This window comes from Mesocricetus auratus, unplaced genomic scaffold (assembly GCF_017639785.1).
Source record: "Mesocricetus auratus isolate SY011 unplaced genomic scaffold, BCM_Maur_2.0 Super-Scaffold_100014, whole genome shotgun sequence".
Lineage (NCBI taxonomy): Eukaryota > Metazoa > Chordata > Mammalia > Rodentia > Cricetidae > Mesocricetus > Mesocricetus auratus.
The window spans coordinates 25,433,452-25,451,544 of NW_024429197.1; the positions used below are offsets into that span (position 1 = coordinate 25,433,452).

The 18,093-nt window shown below is 42.0% G+C and overlaps 1 protein-coding gene across 6 annotated transcripts in view; it reads left to right on the forward strand.

Annotated features, from left to right (window-relative positions):
• Mast2 (microtubule associated serine/threonine kinase 2) overlaps nt 1-18,093 on the forward strand; it is a 146,741-nt gene that overhangs the window by 110,653 nt on the left and 17,995 nt on the right. For 4 of the 6 annotated variants that reach the window (XM_040756915.1, XM_040756914.1, XM_040756919.1 and 1 more), the window contains 5 exons: nt 6,257-6,332; nt 9,938-9,958; nt 13,527-13,605; nt 15,882-16,036; nt 17,432-17,507. In XM_040756915.1, coding sequence (XP_040612849.1) covers nt 6,257-6,332; nt 9,938-9,958; nt 13,527-13,605; nt 15,882-16,036; nt 17,432-17,507 — 407 coding nt within the window. The remainder of the gene's footprint in view (nt 1-6,256; nt 6,333-9,937; nt 9,959-13,526; nt 13,606-15,881; nt 16,037-17,431; nt 17,508-18,093) is intronic. The other 2 variants (XM_040756917.1, XM_040756916.1) reach the window with 1 other exon arrangement.

An 18,093-nucleotide genomic window follows, 5' to 3' on the forward strand; every position in this document is an offset into this window, starting at 1 on the left:
GAAGTGGAGAAATACATGAGCAGATAATATGAGTAGGTAAATCAACTGGTATGCAGTGCCTCCATATTTCCTGCTTGGGTGATTAATGGGTAAGGATGCCATTAATTGAGACAAGGAACACGTGTTAGGAAGACTGGATTTAGGACTCTTCTTCTAAAGTATACATAGACGATTGATTTATGACAGAAGTTTTCATTAAGTGGTATTGAGACAGTTGAGTATCTGTATCAATAAATGTTAGGAGATGGTTAAGTGGATATGGCATTTGCCAGACAAACATCTGAAGCCCCAGAACCCACGTAAGAGCCTGAAAGCCTGCTTGTGATCCCTGTACCCAGAATTCTCTGCTGAACCTGGCCAGCTAGAATAGCTGGAATTGTTGAGTGCTAGGTTCAACAAGAGACCCTACTTCAGTTAGTGAAATGGAAAACAAGGAAGGCATCCACATCTATTTTGGGCCTACATAAATGAGGAACAGGCAAAGAGAGGAGGACTAAGAGAGCATGTGGTCAAAAATGACTGGATTATATGGGAATCAGAATCAGAAAGCAACCTTGGCTGGAGAGGTTTAGGGTAAGGCCAGGTTAAGAATTTCAGGGCTGGAGAGATGGTTCAGTGGTTAAGAGCACCAGCAACCACATGGTGGCTCACAGCCATCCATAAGGAGATATGGTGCCCCCTTCTGGCCTGCAGGTAGAATACTGAATACATGATAAATCTTTTTTAAAAGAAAATTAAGAATTTCTAGTTATTAAAAGATACTTCAAGTTCTACACAACGAAACCCTGCCCCCCAAAAAAAAAAAAACAAAAACTAGAAAGACAGTAAAAAGGCAAGCCATGAAATAGAAAGTAATTATGATGTATGACAAAGGGCTCCGGATTCAGAACCCTTGTAAATAAATAGTATGATTGAAAAATATTTGAAGTCATATATGAAAATATACACTAATTTTATTAGTAATTGTGAAATTAAAAACAAAGTCACAAGATGATTTTCTTCTATGATTGCCAATAATGGCGTAGTAAGTGATCAGGGTCTGTGTGTGTGTGTGTGTGTGTGTGTGTGTCTGTCTGTCTGTCTGTCTGTCTGTCTGTCTGTGTGTGTGTGTATGTATGTATGTATGTATGTATGTATGTTTATATACACACAATGGCCCTGTTTTGATGGTGGGAGCATAAATGGTAGAACCATTTTGCAGAAAGGTTGGCATTTTTTTAAACAGAAAGTTGAAAAACTATAGCAGAAGAAGCCACTTCTTATGTAATTCCTTTTCCATGAATTCCTTAGGAACAGAAAGGAGCCTAGTGGTTGCCAGAGGTAGATGGTATCAAAGAATGTCTACTGTAACAGGCAGAGCTGCAAAAAGAGTGATTTTTTTATTTTATTAAACTTTCTTTTTATATATTCTTGGTGTCTTTCACATCATGCATCTAGATCCCATTCATTTCCCTTGCAACCTCCCCCACAAAATAAAATTTGAGAGAAAAAAAAGAAGGAAAAAAGAAAAGGAAAAACCTAGCTATGGAAGCTGTAGTGTGACGTAGTGAGTCACACAGCAAGCCCTTTTATCCATGTACCCTTATATGCAAATGTTCATTGCCAAGAGTCATTGGTCTGGTCAAGGCCTTTGATTTCTGCTACACTATCAATGCTGGGCCCTCACTAGGACTTGTCTTGGATATCTTGTTGCTCTGTGTCATGGAGATTCTGCAGCTTTGGATCTACAGAACCGGCTCTTTCATGTGCTTCAGAAGATTGTAGATGGGGTGGATGTTGGGGTAGGCCAACCCATAACTCTGGGTCTGGTCCAACCCCCAGACCCCCATCTTCACCACCAAGGTGAGCTCTCCAGCATTGCACTGGTTAATTCACCAATTACAGTGATGAGCAAAGGGCACGGCTACTTCTGCTTTCTTCACACCTTCAGGCTTGACTCTACCACACCTACACCTTCAAGGCCAGCTCTACTGTGTTGCCCAGGTGTGGTGTAGGGGCCACTCTCCCTAGTGCTGCAGCTGGTGAAGGACATCAACAGCTCTCCCACCAGCCACAGGCAGCCAGGGACAAGATGCAGAGAGGACCCCCCCCTATCACCACCACACACACACCACCACCACCATATGCAGATGAGGGATAGGAGATCTCCCGTGTTCACATTCTCAGATGGTCCACCCATCCCCTACGCCCATCAATAGGGTCAGCCCTACTGTGCTGCCCAGGTGAGGTGCAGGGTCCACATTCCTGTGTGCCTCAACTGGTAGGGGGAGAGGCAGTTCCTTCTTTTGATGCCAGGGAGCAGGGAAGGGTAAGGGGGGACAGCTCTCCCATGCTCACAGCTCCAGGGCAGAATATATTGTGTTGTCTAGGTTGTGCAGGGCCAGCTCTCCCACCTGCTCAGCTGTAGGCTGAGGGACATCTCTCCTCCATCCATGCCAACATAGGTATATGAGGGGTGGGGCCAGATCTCCCATGCTCACATTCTCCAGGCCGACTCACCTGTGGGTCTTGTCCCCTTTCCCCCAGCAACAGGGTCAGCTCTGCTGTGCTGCCTGGACAAGGTGCAGGGTTCACTTTCCCTAGTGTTGCAGCTGGTAAAAGGGGAAGGTCAGATCCCTTGACATCTGGAGGTGGTAGGGGCAAGAAGGGAGGGCATCTATCCCTCACCCCCACCACCACAGATGAGGAAGCTGGTACCAGCTAGGCCTCTCTCATGCCCTCAGGGTTGGCTCACTGGCACCGCTCTCTACAGGGTCAACTCTGCTGTGCTGCCCTGGTGAGTCATAGGGCCAGTTCTTCAAGTGCTGCAGCTGGTAAGGGTTTGAGTCAGGCCCCCCACTTGCCACAGGTGTTGAGGGGCAAGGGGAAGAGGGCATCTTTCCTTCACCTGTCCACCACATGGGAGACGGGCACAGCTTGCTCCATCCTCATGTCCTGACAGCCAGCTTGCCCATGCCCTTCAGAGAAGGCCAGCTTTATTGTGCCCATGTGAGGAATAAGACCCTCTCTCCTGTGTGCTTCAGTCAGCAAGAGGCAGGACCAGTTCTCCCTAGAGTTGTTTTTGTTTTTCAAGACAGGGTTTCTTTGTGTAGCCTTGGCTATCCTGGAACTCACTCTGTAGACCAGACTCACTTTGAACTCACAGAGATCCACCTGCCTCTGCCTCCCACGTGCTGGGATTAAAGGTATGTGCCACCACTGTCTGGCCACCTTTTGGACTTTTTAAGGTAAAATACGTATTTGAAAAAGAGATTCACAATAAAGGCAGGTATACAAATATTCTGTTAGACTTTGGCATTTGTAATATACTAAAATAAACTTCTGACACCGGAGTGCTTGTTTGTTAAAGTGGTAACTCATGCTGAACCCGTAAGGGAATTTCAGGTTGAGGGCTGGTCATCAGAGAGACTAACCTTGTGGTTACAGGGCTGGGGCTTTGGGCCAACCTGACCTCCAAGAAAGAGACTAGGCCTCAAGATTGAGTGCTTAACAATGTAATGAAATCCCAGTTTAAAACAAAACCTGGACACAAAAGCTCAGTAGAGCTTCCTGATTTGTAGACACATCTATGTGCTGATAGTGTGATACTTCATTATTCCACAAAGCAAGCACAGAAGCTCTGATTTCCCTCACAGACAACCCTCCCCTCGTATATTCTTTAGAAATACAGATAGAATAAGTATATATTGCTTTTGGGAGTTGTTCTAGTGAATTTTTGTACCCTTAAGGGGAACTATGGAGACCCAAAATATTTGTGGCCAGTCAGTTGGAAATATCAGTGTCTTAAGGAACCCCCTACCCCAGGGGTTGGGACTATTTTTAGAAGTATGGAAATCTTATTGAAGATTTGATCATAACCTGACTGAGATCTACACTAAGACCTTGTGCTTTTTCTCACAGCTGAATTATAGTACCTCAGTTAGAGGTGGGATCAGAATAGCTCTGGACCATTGGAGGGAATGTTTATAATCTTATAGACTACCAGGCTATAGGAACCCATCATTTTTTCCCCCTTGCTTTACAAAAGCTTTTTTTTTTGCCCCAAAAACTTTCACAGACCCCCACTGTATACACACTATACCCTTTTGTTAATTAATGAAAAATCCCAAAGATTTATTGTTTCTTTTACTAACTTATCATTAAATTTCAAAAAGTATTTTATATGATTTAAATCCTTTAAAATTATTGCATTTTATTAGGGCTCTGAATATGATTATGGTAGTTTGAATGTAGTTGGCTCCTATAATCTCACAGGGAGTAGCACTATTAGGAGGTGACTTTGTTGGAGTGGGTATGGCCTTGTTGGAGAAAGTGTGTCACAGAGGGGGAGAGCTTTGAGGTCTCTTTTGCTCAAGCGTCCCTCAGTGTGACTGTCAGTCAGTCAACTTCCTGTTACCTGCAAGATGTAGGACTCTCAACTATTCCTCCAACACCCCATATGCCTACATGCCACCATGCTCCCATAATGATGATAATAGACTGAATCTCTGAAAGTCCCCTCGATTAAATGTTTTCCTCTAAGAGTTGCCATGGTCATGGTGTCTTTTCACAGAAATAGACACCTTAACTAAGACAATGATAGTCTTCTGTCATTGAAAAGAATGTATATTCTACTATGCATTGTATTCTATGTCAATTAGGTAAAATTGGTTGTGTTATTTATGTTGTCTGAATTTTTTTTTTGTATTGAGCTATACAATTTTCCCCATTTTCCTTCCTCTCCTATCCCCTTCCATCCTCCTCCACTCAGGAGCTCTTGTCTTTTTCCCCTTCTTAGGTAGATCCATGTATGTCTCTCTTAGGGTTCCTCTTATTACCTGGGTTCTGTGGAGTTGTGTCCTGTAGACTGGTTTTCCTTTGCTTTATGTCTAATATCCACTTATGAGTGAGTACATAATTATATTTGTCTTTTTGGGTCTTTTTGGATTACCTCACTTAGGTTCATTTCCATTTTTTCTCTTTGCTGATCTATAGATTTCCATTCCAACAATAAGAAACCCAGCTCCTACCATCTGCCACCCATATATTTAATTACTCATTTACAGTACAAATGCATGGTAATGCCAGAATAGTTCCCTGTACCCTGTAAGAAACAAGTTTGTCAACTTGCATTCAGAACTTCCTTTTGTAGTTCCTTTTGCCCTTAGTTTTATAGACTCCATTTCTAGTTTCTTATGTCAACAGTTTTTCCTCCACTCCTTCAATGACACTGCTTTATGCATTGGTTTTGTTTTAGGTTTGTTTGTTTGTTTTTTTGAGAGGGTGTTTCTCTGTGTAGCTCTGGCTGTCCTGGAACTCACTCTGTAGACCAGGCTAGCCTCAAACTGACTACCTCTGCCTCCCATGTGCTGAGATTAAAGGTATGCGCCACCACCACCTGGCACTTCATACATTTGTAATGTGGTTAGATTCTCTTGGAATCCTCTGATATTATACATGGTTTGCATATCTTTCCTGTCTAGGTAGCAAGCCATAGTCCCAGCTACGTGGAAGGCTGAAGCAGGAAGATCACTGAAGCTCAAGAGTTGTAGGCTATCTTAGGCATCTTAGTAAGATACATACACTCCATTTCACAAACTAAAACATCAGGTTGTGAGTGAACCCAGGCTGAGGCAAAAGGACTGAAAGTTCAAAAACAACCTGGGTTTCTGTCTCAAAATGCCAGTAACTAGCATAAATGTAAGCACATCATTTTGTTCAGAGATTTTGAGTTTTTTAGTTACAAAGTTAATAGGAACACTTGAAAATGGTAATTGAGGAGGTTGACCATGCTTTTCAGGCCTCAGAGTTTGGATTTATGATATGCTTCTATCCAGAATTCCTGCCAGAGAATTTCTGTCTACCCTTAAAGTATGAATATTACTGTTTAGCCCCTTGGATGCAGTGTTCGAAGTTATATGTGCAAGTAACTTTTAGATTAGCCATCCTGTTGTCTTTAGGAAAATCTTTAAGCCTTTGAAATACTGTAAATTGATCATTTCCTGGGAGGGCAGGAAGCATATAAATTGCTATTACTTTTAGAATGGATGTCAGAGAGCTGTAGGTTGTCACAGACAACTTGAAAGCAAGAGAGAAAAATCTCTGGCCTGTCAAACTTTTATAAAGAGTCATACACTGCTAATAAGAAAATAATCGGATATACTAACTTAATGCTAGAGAAGGCTTCTTATCTGAAAGTTATACCATTTTCACTCCGCCTCACATTTCACCCCCAAAGCAGGCCTCATAGATGTTTCTCTGCCTTTCTCTACCACAGGTAACAGTCCCTTGGATAGCCCTCGGAATTTCTCTCCAAATGCTCCTGCTCACTTTTCCTTTGTTCCTGCCCGTAGGTAAGTTGCTTGAGAACTCTTCTGACTGCCATATGTGTGCTTTTTTTTTTTTTCCTCTATGTAGCCCTGGCTGTCCTGGAACTTGCTCTGTAGACCAGGCTGGCCTTGAACTCAGAGTGCTGCCTCCCAGGTGCTGGGATTAAAGGTGTGTGCCACTGCCTCTTGGCTGATTTGTGTGCTTGCTAAATGGCAGAGTCCTCCTTTAATCAGTGCTCTCTCATGTGTATTGGGTTACCTTGAACTACCAGCCATCAAAACTCCTTTTTGTCCTCTTCCCACATTTATAATTATCTTGCTCAAATTTTGCTTTTGAAGTGACTATGTATTTGTAGCTGAACAAAAAAATTGTAGATTCATCTTTTATAATTTTTAACACAAGACATTGGTGCCCTAAAAATATATTCCATAGCACTATACCCTAATGAAGAGTTAGCCTCAGATGATAAATAAGAAAATGGGCTCTGAAAAGATCCAAAGTAACACTCTTACCTTGTATCCCATCTAGTTCCAAGAAGCTAAATGGACCTGGCATACCTTACTTATCAGATTTTGTTGTTTTGTTTTGTTTTTTAAAGAACAGGGTCTCACTCTGTAGCCCTGGCTGACCTAAAACTCACTACATAGACCATACGGGGTGCTTATTCACAGAGATCCACCTTGTGTCTGCTTCCCAAATGCAAGGATTACAAATCTCAGTTGGAGCTGGGAGCCCAAGTGTGGGTACAGAAAAACCTATCACCTAAGTTTGGAAGGACTTGGCATATACCATTTCTCTCCTATTTGTAAGTGATACAGTTTTGCCTCTGGCCTCTCCTAGCAGCCCTGAGAGCTCCACATTAAGTGGCCTCTGGAGAAGCCTGTACTGACAGAATCTCTTCAGACCTTTTAAACCTTTCTACACATGCGTGACTTAAATTCAGAACTTATTCTAAGATTCTCTCTTAGCCAGAGTTCAAGTTTGTGGGGGTTTTGTTTTAATGTAGGTTTGTTTGTTTTGTTTTGTTTTGTTTTTTTTGCTTGTTTGGTTTTGAGGTGGTGGTGTTAGAGTTGGTCTTTAGTCCAAAATGGGAAAGCCCATTAGAAAAGATAGTGGTAAAGGTCCAGCTTTGCAATTAAGAGCATTTTCTACTGTAAAACGACTTTCATGGCCAGGCAGTCATGGCGCACACCTTTAATCTCAGCACACAGGAGACAGAAGCAGGAAAATCTACAGATAGAGTTTCAAGACAGCCAGGGCCTACATTGAGAAACCTTGTCGCAGGGGTGGCGCTGGGGTAGGGGATTACTTTCTTAAAAGGTGTGGCAGAGGTCAGGGGCTGTAGCTCAGTTGGTAGAGAACTTGTTTAATATGCATAGAGCACCACATAAGTGAAGTCTAATGACTCACACCTGTAACCCCAGCACTCAGGAGGAATAGAACTTGAAGGTCATCCTCAGCTATCTACTGAATTTGGAGACAGCCTGGGCTGTGTGAGATCCCGTCTCAAAAAAATTAAAATAATAAAAACAGAAATTAAAGGCTAGAGAGATGGCTCAGTGCTTAAGAACACTGGCTGCTCTACCAGAGGACCTGGGTTCAATTCCCAGCATCCATGAGGCAGTTCACAACTGTCTGTATGTAGTTCCAGTTCCAGGGGATCCAACATCCTCGCATAGACTTGCATGCAGGCAAAACATCAATGCATATAAAATATAAATAAATCATTAAAAATAAAGCAGAAACAGAAGAGATTGATGGGACTAGTACTTACTATTCATTTGGACTGAGAAGAAATGCATCCCATTCTTCACTAGAATTCTGTATTGCTGAAAAGGACAGGTGAGGAGGGTCTTGGAGACTGACTTTGGTGCTTCTCTCCTCGTTCAGTTGCTTTACTCTGAAGATATCTCATGTGTGTTTGTTCTGTGAACTCACATGTCTTATATAAATTAACATCTAGTTAACCAAGGTTTCAGGTAGGAACTATAACAATGTGCTGAACTGATAAATGTAGACTGTACATGAATTTAGTACCAGATTAAGTATGAGGTGGGACAACAAGACATGTTACCAGATTCACATAGGTGGCACTGGATTATTTCCTATTTGTGCAGTAAGTGTTTACTGAGAACTAACTTTGAGCCAGACTCTTTGGGTGCTTAGTTACTCCATGGTAACACAGTGAACATACATACACACACTCAGCTTTCTTGATACTTTGATATTACTAGATAATCTGTGTACTCATCCTGGTATAAGGAAACTGTTCCCCTATACCTTAATTTAGTTGACTCATTCTTGTCATTTATATCTTAAATGCTATCTCCTTAGAGAAGAGGACCTTTTCTGTTTTGTTTTGTTTTTGAAGACAAACTTTCTCTGTGTGTAACAGCCTTAGCTGTCCTGGAACTAGCTTTGTAGTTCCAGGATGGCTTCAAACTCACAAATTTGTATGCCTCTGTTTCTCACTTGCTGGGATTAAAGGTGTGTGCCACCACCACCACCACCACCACCACCCAATGAGAGACCTTTTCTTTTCTTTTTTTTTTTTTAAGATTTATTTATTTATCGCATATACAGTATTCTGCCGGCCAGAAGAGGGCACCAGATTGAATTGTGGATGGTTATGAGTCACCATGTGGTTGCTGGGAATTGAACTCAGGATCCCTGGAAGAGCAGTCAGTGCTCTTAACCTCTGAGCCATCTCTCCAGCCCAAGAGAGACCTTTTCTTATCACAAAAGTCTGAACATTCTTAATCAAATCATTCCATTTTATCTTAGTGTGTGATATCCTCTTGCTTGCATGTTTTCTATCTTGCCTAAACTAGAATCAAATCATCTTTTAATTAGAGATATTTTAAATATGTTGGAAACTGCCTCTTGGTAAATAATAAGCCCTTAGTGCTTATTGATCAGATGAGTGGTCAAATAAAACAGTAAATAAAGAAGCAAAGGAATGCATAGTTATAAACTAGGGGTTCGAGGTTTAGCTCAGTGAAGGCCCTGGTTCCATCCTCAACTCTGGGGGAAAAAAAAACAGCAGGGAAGACAAATTTGAAAACTAATAAATACCTTAAAGGGAAGGAACATGATGCTGAATGAAAGAAAAGAAAGGGAACAGAGACCCCATCAGATGGATATAAAAGGCCCCTCTGGAGACTAAGAAGTTGTAGCTACTGAATTGGGCATGAGGACAAAACATAAAGACTATTCTAAGCTGAGGGAATGCCCTGGTAACTGCTTCATTTGACTTGAAGGAATAGCCAAGGCTTTGAAGCCCGATACCAACCAGTGTGACCCAGACATGTCTGGGTAGGGAGTATGACATTTGAGTTGTAGTCATGGAATGTAAGTCCCCAGGCAATCCTTTTATAGAACATATGAGAAAAAATGGCCAGGTGTGTAGAGTAAGGATCCCTTCAGGATCAGATTTGTATCATATCACAGAAAAGACAGATTTAATTAATGCTAAGGATAGACCATCCGTCATACAATTCTACTTCAGACTGCCACACACACATTCTTGAACAAAAGGTTTGTCTCTGACAAGCTATACAAAATACTGGGGGTTGAATTGCTTGTACTGATTCCCTTTGGTTCTCACGTGTGCATCTTTTCACTACAGCCATGGCCACAGAGCAGACAGGTAATAATGGGTGTGATGGGGCTGGGGCTTGACTAATGCTCTGCATGTCCAGTCAGGGTAACTTATGACTTTTGTGTTTGATGGGAGAGCTGATTGCGGTGATTTATTTTCTGAATGTGGTTGTGAACCTTAAGCCTTTCTAGTAAAGAGGTCATATGGGATTTCAGTGTTACCTGTTGGAACTCAGACTCAGAAAGCTCATGGTTGGAGACAAAATTTGCTGGATAATTTCCAAGCCTTCAAGCCTAGGGACAAATCACCCTCATTCTCACATATTTCCTCAGTCTCCTAGTGAGGTGAACAGAGGAAACAGACATTCATTGATCACATTTCATACTGACTTTGATCCCTTCCCTTTACTAGGTACAGAGAAGTAGCTATTTGCAAGTGGTTTGCATTGGGGGGGGGGGGACGGCAATGGTTCTCAACCTTCCTAACACTGTGAGCCTTTAATATAGTTCCTCATGTTGTGGTGACTTCAACCATAAAATTATTTTCATTGCTACTTCATAACTGTAAGTCTGCTACTGTTTTTAATCATAATGTAAATATCGTTTTCCAATGGGCTTAGGTAACCACTGTGAAAAAAGGGTATTTCGACTTGCAAAGGGGTCAATCCACAGGTTGAGAACTGCTGATCTAAAGGACTGAAAAATACCTGTGAAAAACCAAATTTGACAGGCCATAGGAAATCCTTTCCTGAGTTATAGTTGACTAATCTTTGCCGAGCTCTTTTTTCTTGGACTTGAGTGGCTTTCTTATAGACCACCCAGGCTCCATCAAAGAGGTAAGAAAGAACACGTGTTTTAGCACCTTTCTGGACACTGTTTTGCCTCAGAGACTGAGTTCCAGCAGAGTTCTAATTTACATGAGCTCTCTGTCTGTCTGCCTGTCTGTCTGTCTGTCTGTCTGTCTGTCTGTCTGACTGAGTAGCATGACATTTGAATCCTGTGCATGTGGCATGGAACCTCTCTTTACAAATCGTGGTAGAAAAGCTAAACAATATTGGTGAGGATGAGGAGGAAGACTTGAAAAAGAAAAACTCTGGCAAGATTTTTTCCTGTTTTCCTCTGTTTTTAAGTATCCTCTTCTATAACAGAGACCTTGAACAAATAGACAAATCTATGCAAATCGTAGTCAGAGCTTAGCTTCTAAAGATCCTCCATTATTGATGTTTTAAAACTCTGTGGGTCGGGGCTGGAGAGGTTAAGAGCACTGGCTGCTCTTCCAGAGGCCCTGAGTTCAATTCCCAGCAGCCGCATGATGTCTCACAGCCATCTGTAATGAGATCTGGTGCCTTCTTCTGGCCTGCAGGGACACATCACATGCAGACAGAACACTGTATACATAATTAATAAATAAACCTCTAAAAAAACAAAACAAAACTCTGTGGACCAGGTCTGGAGTGACGGCTTAGTGGTTAACAGTGCTGGCTGCCCTTGTAGAAGATCAGGGTTTACAGCCAGGCACCCACATGGCTTTTCCCAGCGTCAGTAATTTCAGGCACAGGTAAGCTGAAGCCCTCCCTCTTTTGACCTTCATGGGCACTGCACAAACGTGGTGCACAGACATACACACAGACAAAACACCTATACACATAAAAATGAGTTTAAAAATTTTAAAAATAGCCGGACGTTGGTGGTGTACACCGTTAATTCCAGCACTCGGGAGGCAGAGGCAGGTGGATCTCTGTTTTTCCAGGCCAGTCTGGTCTACAGAGCGAGTTCTCGGACAGCCTCCAAAACAATACAGAGAAACCCTGTCTCGAAAAACAAACAAACAAATTTAAAATATTCAGTGAATGGTAGCAAAGACTTTTTATTTAGCTTCAACTTGAGAAGGATATGCCACCAAGCTCCAAAGAAGGAATATTTTAGGTCTGGCAAGACAGCTCAGCAAGTTACTGTACTTGCTGTCAAACATGACAACATGCATTCAGTCTTCAGAACCCATGTGGTAGAGAGAACCAATTCCTACAAGTCATTTCCATATGTGCACCCCTTGTAAAGGAACTTTATTCTTCCCTAAGCCAGTGGGCTGAGAGAAAGAAATGGACACTACTTGAGTCTGAAATAAATATCCATCAGTAGCAAATAGTTACAGCCTCCCTAGGATCCAACAAGACCATTTAACCTTGTAAAAGAATAAGGAAGTGACTGTTGACTGTTTATGACTTTGGGGACGCTTCTGGCTGTTTTCGGAAGGAGGCTTAAAGCTTTGAGCACTAGGAACCACAGTGTGTAGATAGAAGCTCTGCCTCAGCCTCCCCCAAACCCCCCCCCACACACTCAGAATGCTTGCCAGTGGGAGGCTCCTCTCCCTGAGAGGCTCCAGACCACACACCTACAGGGTATTTAAGACCTAGACCCTAGAACTGCCATGTGATCTCTCTCCTCCCTTTCCAAGAGTCACCTGGAAATTGCTTCGTTCTGCTTTGCACTGTTTATTAAATCTGGTCTTACTAATTCAGTTTGATTTGGTTTATTGCATTGGCAGAGGAGCTTACTACTAGGGATTTTTAAAAATACTTACCACACAGTTCTGTGCTTTACTGTCATAGACAAAAATTAAGCAGGTATCTGAGCTGCAGCTTTTATGACATGGATGTATAATTATTTGTCTGGATAATGGGATATGGCATAAGGTAATATTTTTTAATGCTGTTTACATTTATTTATCAGGTGTGTGTGTGTGTGTGTGTGTGTGTGTGTGTGTGTTCACACGCATGCTATAGAGCACAAATGAAGTTCAGAACACAGTCCACGGGCCTTACTTCTCTCCTTATCATGGGTCCCTGGAATCAAACTCAGGTCATCAAGCTTGGCGGCAAGTATCTTTACCCAATGAGTCATCTCACTAGCCATGTAATATACATTCCTTTTTTTAAAAAAATGTTGCCGGGCATATGTGGTGCACACCTTTAATCCCAGCACTTAAGAGGCAGAGGCAGAGGCAGAGGCAGAGGCAGAGACAGGCAGATCTCTGTGAGTTCGAGGCCATCCTGGTCTACAGAGGGAGTTCAAGTACAGCCTCCAAAACAATACGGAGCAACCCTGTCTCGAAAAACAAAAAAAATTTGTTGTTGTTGAGACAAGATCTCACTTTATAGGCCTGGAACTTGCTGTATAGATCAGGCTGTTCTCCTACTCGCAGATGTGTGCACCATCCCCGGGTTTTTTAAAAAACAAACACCTTTTTATGAGTCATCGAAATGGTTCAGCAAATGTACGTGCTGATTGCCAGCCTGATGACCTGTTCCTGCACGTTTCCTCTTACCTCCACATACATGCAGTGTCACCAAAGCCTTAAATTGGTTGTGTGTGTGTGTGTGTACCAGTGCTCTGATTCAGAGTCACAGACTCTGTAATTTTGGTAGGTATCTCTGAAATAAAAGTCACGCAGCAAGTCCCACACAATGAGAGGTGTGAGAACTCATGCTAGACAGACAACATGCCTTGTGTTGTGAGTCAGTGTATTAACTGCCCAAAAATGTCAGTAGACACAAGCAAGCAGGCCCTGATGCTTAGAATGGGACTCTAGAAACTTCATAATGTTACTTTTTATGTAGGACTGATGGACGGCGCTGGTCTTTGGCCTCTTTGCCTTCTTCAGGATATGGAACCAATACTCCTAGCTCTACTGTCTCGGTAAGTAGCCAGAGCTGTAATCATACCTTCTTCACTCTGGAAGTATTTCCTTACAGATAATTGGTCTCCATCCAGTCCTGCAAAATAACACTCAGCTTTTCTTCCAAAATCAGCAAGATTTCTTGAGGATAAGAAGATTTTTTTGAGGGGAAGAGCCTTGATAACTTTCACAGCCATGATTATATTTATAAGGCCTTTGGAAGGATTAGCCCGTTCTCTCCGCAGTTCCTCCTAGTGAATTCAGAAAAGAACATCTCTCTGCCATGAGAGCAAGTGTGGGAGCTACTGTTCATGGTCCCTGCCCCCCCCCCAACACCTTAGTTCTAGGATTGAAATCAAGTCTTATCATTCTTTCCATTTCCCAAAGGCTTGGTAGCCTTCATCATTGTTAAAACCTTAAAGAGATTATTTGCTATCTCTGTTATGTCAACAAAAAGCTAGATCTGTCTCTAAAATATTTGTTTAAGAGAGAGTTTCAGTTTTTGGGCGATAGCTCCCTCCAATATGCTTATTGTGGATATGTATAATTGATCCTGCATCCTCCTCTTGGAACAACTTTTCAGCAAAGCTGGGATGATAAAGATGACAAATTTTGTCAGCAAAGGACCAAGTAGTGCTTTAAGTTTGCAGAGCATAAACTTGATGACCCCAGCCCTGTTTCTTCTGTCAGTCTTTAGGTCTTCTCTGCTTGGTTTATGTATAGTCATGAATCACAAGCAAGAGAAAGTCCTTAGTTCTTCCATTGACCTCTAAGTCACTAGTAAACCAGAGGTCTTATTGGTCTCTGGCAGTTAAGCATAACTCTTTCCCCTAATAAACACCCCCCTTTCCCATAATCCTTTACTCAAACAAATGTTTTTTTGTAAACCCTAAGGGAGAGTCATATTTTTGTGTCTTTCTGTGTGTATATATGTAGCACGTAAGTGTTAATGTTCATTCAACTTTAGTAGACCGGCCTACTACTCCAGCTTATCGGGGTATTGACTCCCCCCACCCCCACCCCACATACTTTGAGACAGCATTTCCATCTCACTGTATACTCTAGGCTGGCCTCAAAAGCTTAACATGTACCACCACATCCAGTTATTGAAATTCTTTAAAATACCAGTTTTGTATGCTATAACTTACATTGCCCACTAGATTCTTCTTAGTTGCAAATGAGTAAGTATTCTATTTACACCTTAGAAACAAACCAAAACCCTATGAAAACCACACAAGCTGTTTATAACTCCTGTGCATCAGGAGCTAGAGAGACGGCTCAGTCATTAAGAGCACCGCTCTTGCACAGGATCTGGGTTCAGTTTTCAGAACCCAACATGGCAGTTCACAGTGCCTGTGATTCCAGTTTTCAGGGGATCCAACACCTTCTGACTTCTCTGAGCTTATGCATACATGTGTACATATATATATATATACACTCAGGCACACAAAATAAGAATTTTTTTTAAGCATCATGCATTATAACATTTCATGAGAGAGGATTGTACTATTGGCCCAGACAGAGCTCATTTCTCACTTGATGACCCTAACTACAGTTCCCTAAGTTGATACTTAAGCTTGAACACTAAATATATTTTGGTGGTTGAACTCCAAGCACTCAATTGATTGGTATGTGAAAACTGGGCCAGTGATGTCTGACTTCCCTGCTCTCTGGGCCAATCTTGCTGAGTAAAGGAAGAGCTCTGGGGTCCTGGAATTTTGTGACATTTACAGAGTGCCTACATCTGTGGAATTCCACCACAGCACCAGCTTATTCCCTCAGATGGTCTGCTGTGAGTGGAGGGTTCTTGTCAGAAATTCTTAGGTATTAACCCCTGTTGAGAACTTGAGATTGTTTTTTATACCAAGTCTAATGTTTAAGTCTAGATCTAAAAACAGTTTTCTTTGCTGCTGCATCTTCTTTACTTGTAGTTTCTCTGGAATCCCACCATGGTCTTTCTAACCTCAGCAAAACTATTCTCTGGATAACAAACAACTAAAGGAAACTTTGCTGAGCTGTCCCCGGGACCAGGGTTATGGAAGTGCCTTTGTTCAACTGGAATATTTTTGGAGCAGGAAGCATGGTTGGTTAATTGCTATTCTAACTAAAAGCTTTAATGAAGGCAAAGAGTTCAAGTAGAAGAATCTACGTTTTACTCACCCAGCTTGTGTATGGCTGCTGGTATCTGAACCCTTGACCTTCTGACAGTGCTACAAGCACTCGTAACCACTGAGCTAGTTCTCTAGATTCCTTGCATGTATCTTTAATGCTGGTGCATTTTGTTTATGTTTTCTAGTCATCATGTTCCTCACAAGAAAAGCTTCATCAGTTACCTTTCCAGCCTACAGCTGATGAGCTACACTTTCTGACAAAGCATTTTAGCACAGAGAATGTACCAGATGAGGAGGGACGGCAGTCTCCAGCTATGCGGCCCCGTTCCCGAAGCCTCAGGTAAGGGTACCTGTTGCCCTAGTACCTGTGGGCTCCGCAAAGAGTCACCAGGGTAAATGCTTTAGACTTTGCAGTCAACTCATTTCTATCAAATTGTCACTTTACTCTGCAGTACAGTTAACTTCCTTGGGCAGCTTCCTTTAGAAACTTTATTTACAGACCACAAACTGTAATTTGCTGCCTCCTGGTCAAACATAAGCAAAACTTGAGTGAGTCAAGTACAATAACACTCAACCATTTCAGCATCAAGTGTCAGTAGCTGGCTTTCTTTTCCCTGCAGACTCCATTCAGTAAATGAGGCTCATGATATCAGCTCTGAAAATGAGCATGACTTTAATCACTAAGTTCAGATTTCCTTAGGTTATGATAAAATGATGAATTAGCTAAAGTAAAGGTTGTAATTCCAGAGGAGCTGTACGTTCCAGGAAAAATCTCATGTTGGCACTGTGAGTGACAGGGAGTCATTGGCCAGATCACAAAGACATAATTCAGACTTACAGATTGAAAATATGACTGGGGCTTAAATGCAAAAGATCAAGAATACAATGAGAGTGTGGATCCCGGGGACTTTCTTGATTTCATAAAGGCACACCCAGATCATGATGGTCTCACAACTCACAGGGACTATGAGTATCTTACAAGCCAATTGAGATTGTGAGGACCATGGTGACATTCAAGGAAGTCCCTAAACAAAACAAAGCCAAAGGACAGTTCTAAACCTAACCCAGCTGACAGCTGAGCTCAAGTATCTAGGCACTAAGCTGGATATTCAACTGTTTGACTCAATATTTGAAATGTTTGAGGAGATATGATCACAATGGAAAGCTACAGGTTACAATAAAAAATTATTAAAAGGCTGAAAAATTACTGTCGACTTTTCAGATAAAGACCTAAACTTAGAACTCATTATGGCTTTTTCATCTTCTAGGTGACAGTCAGTGTAGCCCGCTGGCTGTAGCTTGTTTTAGAAATGAAAATAGGTATAAACAGTCTTTCCTTGGTTGCTTATTTGATTTGATTCCTAGGACATGTTTGCTTATCCCACTAAGCAAAGCTATAAGGACAGAGAGTCCTTTTCTGAAAGAGGTTATCCTAGGGAAGCAAGCCATGGGTTGGCTGGCAAGTATATTCCCCTCTTCTCAGTCATGGGAGAGAGCTATGTGAAAGCTACACTTCTTGAAGGAAGGTAGCCTATTTCCACATAATACCATTTCAAAGATATAGACAAGTGTGTTAGGAACTCTACAAATGAAGGAAGCCTGGAACTTAGCTCTCATGAATGTAAAAATATTTGGGATGCTGGAGACAGTTGGGGCTCGGGCACAAGGGATGGCCATATTTCTCATTGATGTTTCTGTGGCATTAAAATAACATGATTGTTTCTTTCTAATTCAGTCCGGGACGGTCCCCAGTTTCCTTCGACAGTGAAATAATAATGATGAATCATGTGTACAAAGAAAGATTCCCCAAGGTAAGCATTTTTTTAAGGAAAAAAATAATATCCAAGGATGACTACCTATGGCCAACCCAGCAGGAAGACTCTAGAGTGAGGAGGTCAAGTGCTCTAAAGGCATCTAGAGGGGGCAAGAAGAGAAAAGCAGAGGTCCTTACTTACAGAACTTCTGTTTCTCCACTCCAGAGCAAGTTGTGAGGGGAGGAGAGTGTCACATCATGTGTTAAAGAAGAAAGGAACCAGAAGCCAGGTTCTTACTGTGCACATTCATGACTCAATGTTGTCCCCAACCTCCTTCTCCCACCCTCGACACTATTTACCCTCTGGTCTCACCTTCATTTGACACAGATTTCTTAAGTAGCACCCCAGAACATGCACAACTAGAGGTATGCTGAGCTGGTAGAAAAAGCAGTCAAGAGAACAACAGGGCAAGAGGCAGGAGAACTAGAATGGCTTGCTAACTTTGTATTTGCATTTTCAAAGTGAGAAGGAAGATTGGTCCTATCCCAAGATAACTGGAAAATAGTATTTACACTCCTACTACAAACTTTAGTTTTGGAACAAGGACATCACTTGCCTGTCTCCTCTGCCCTTCCGCTATGCT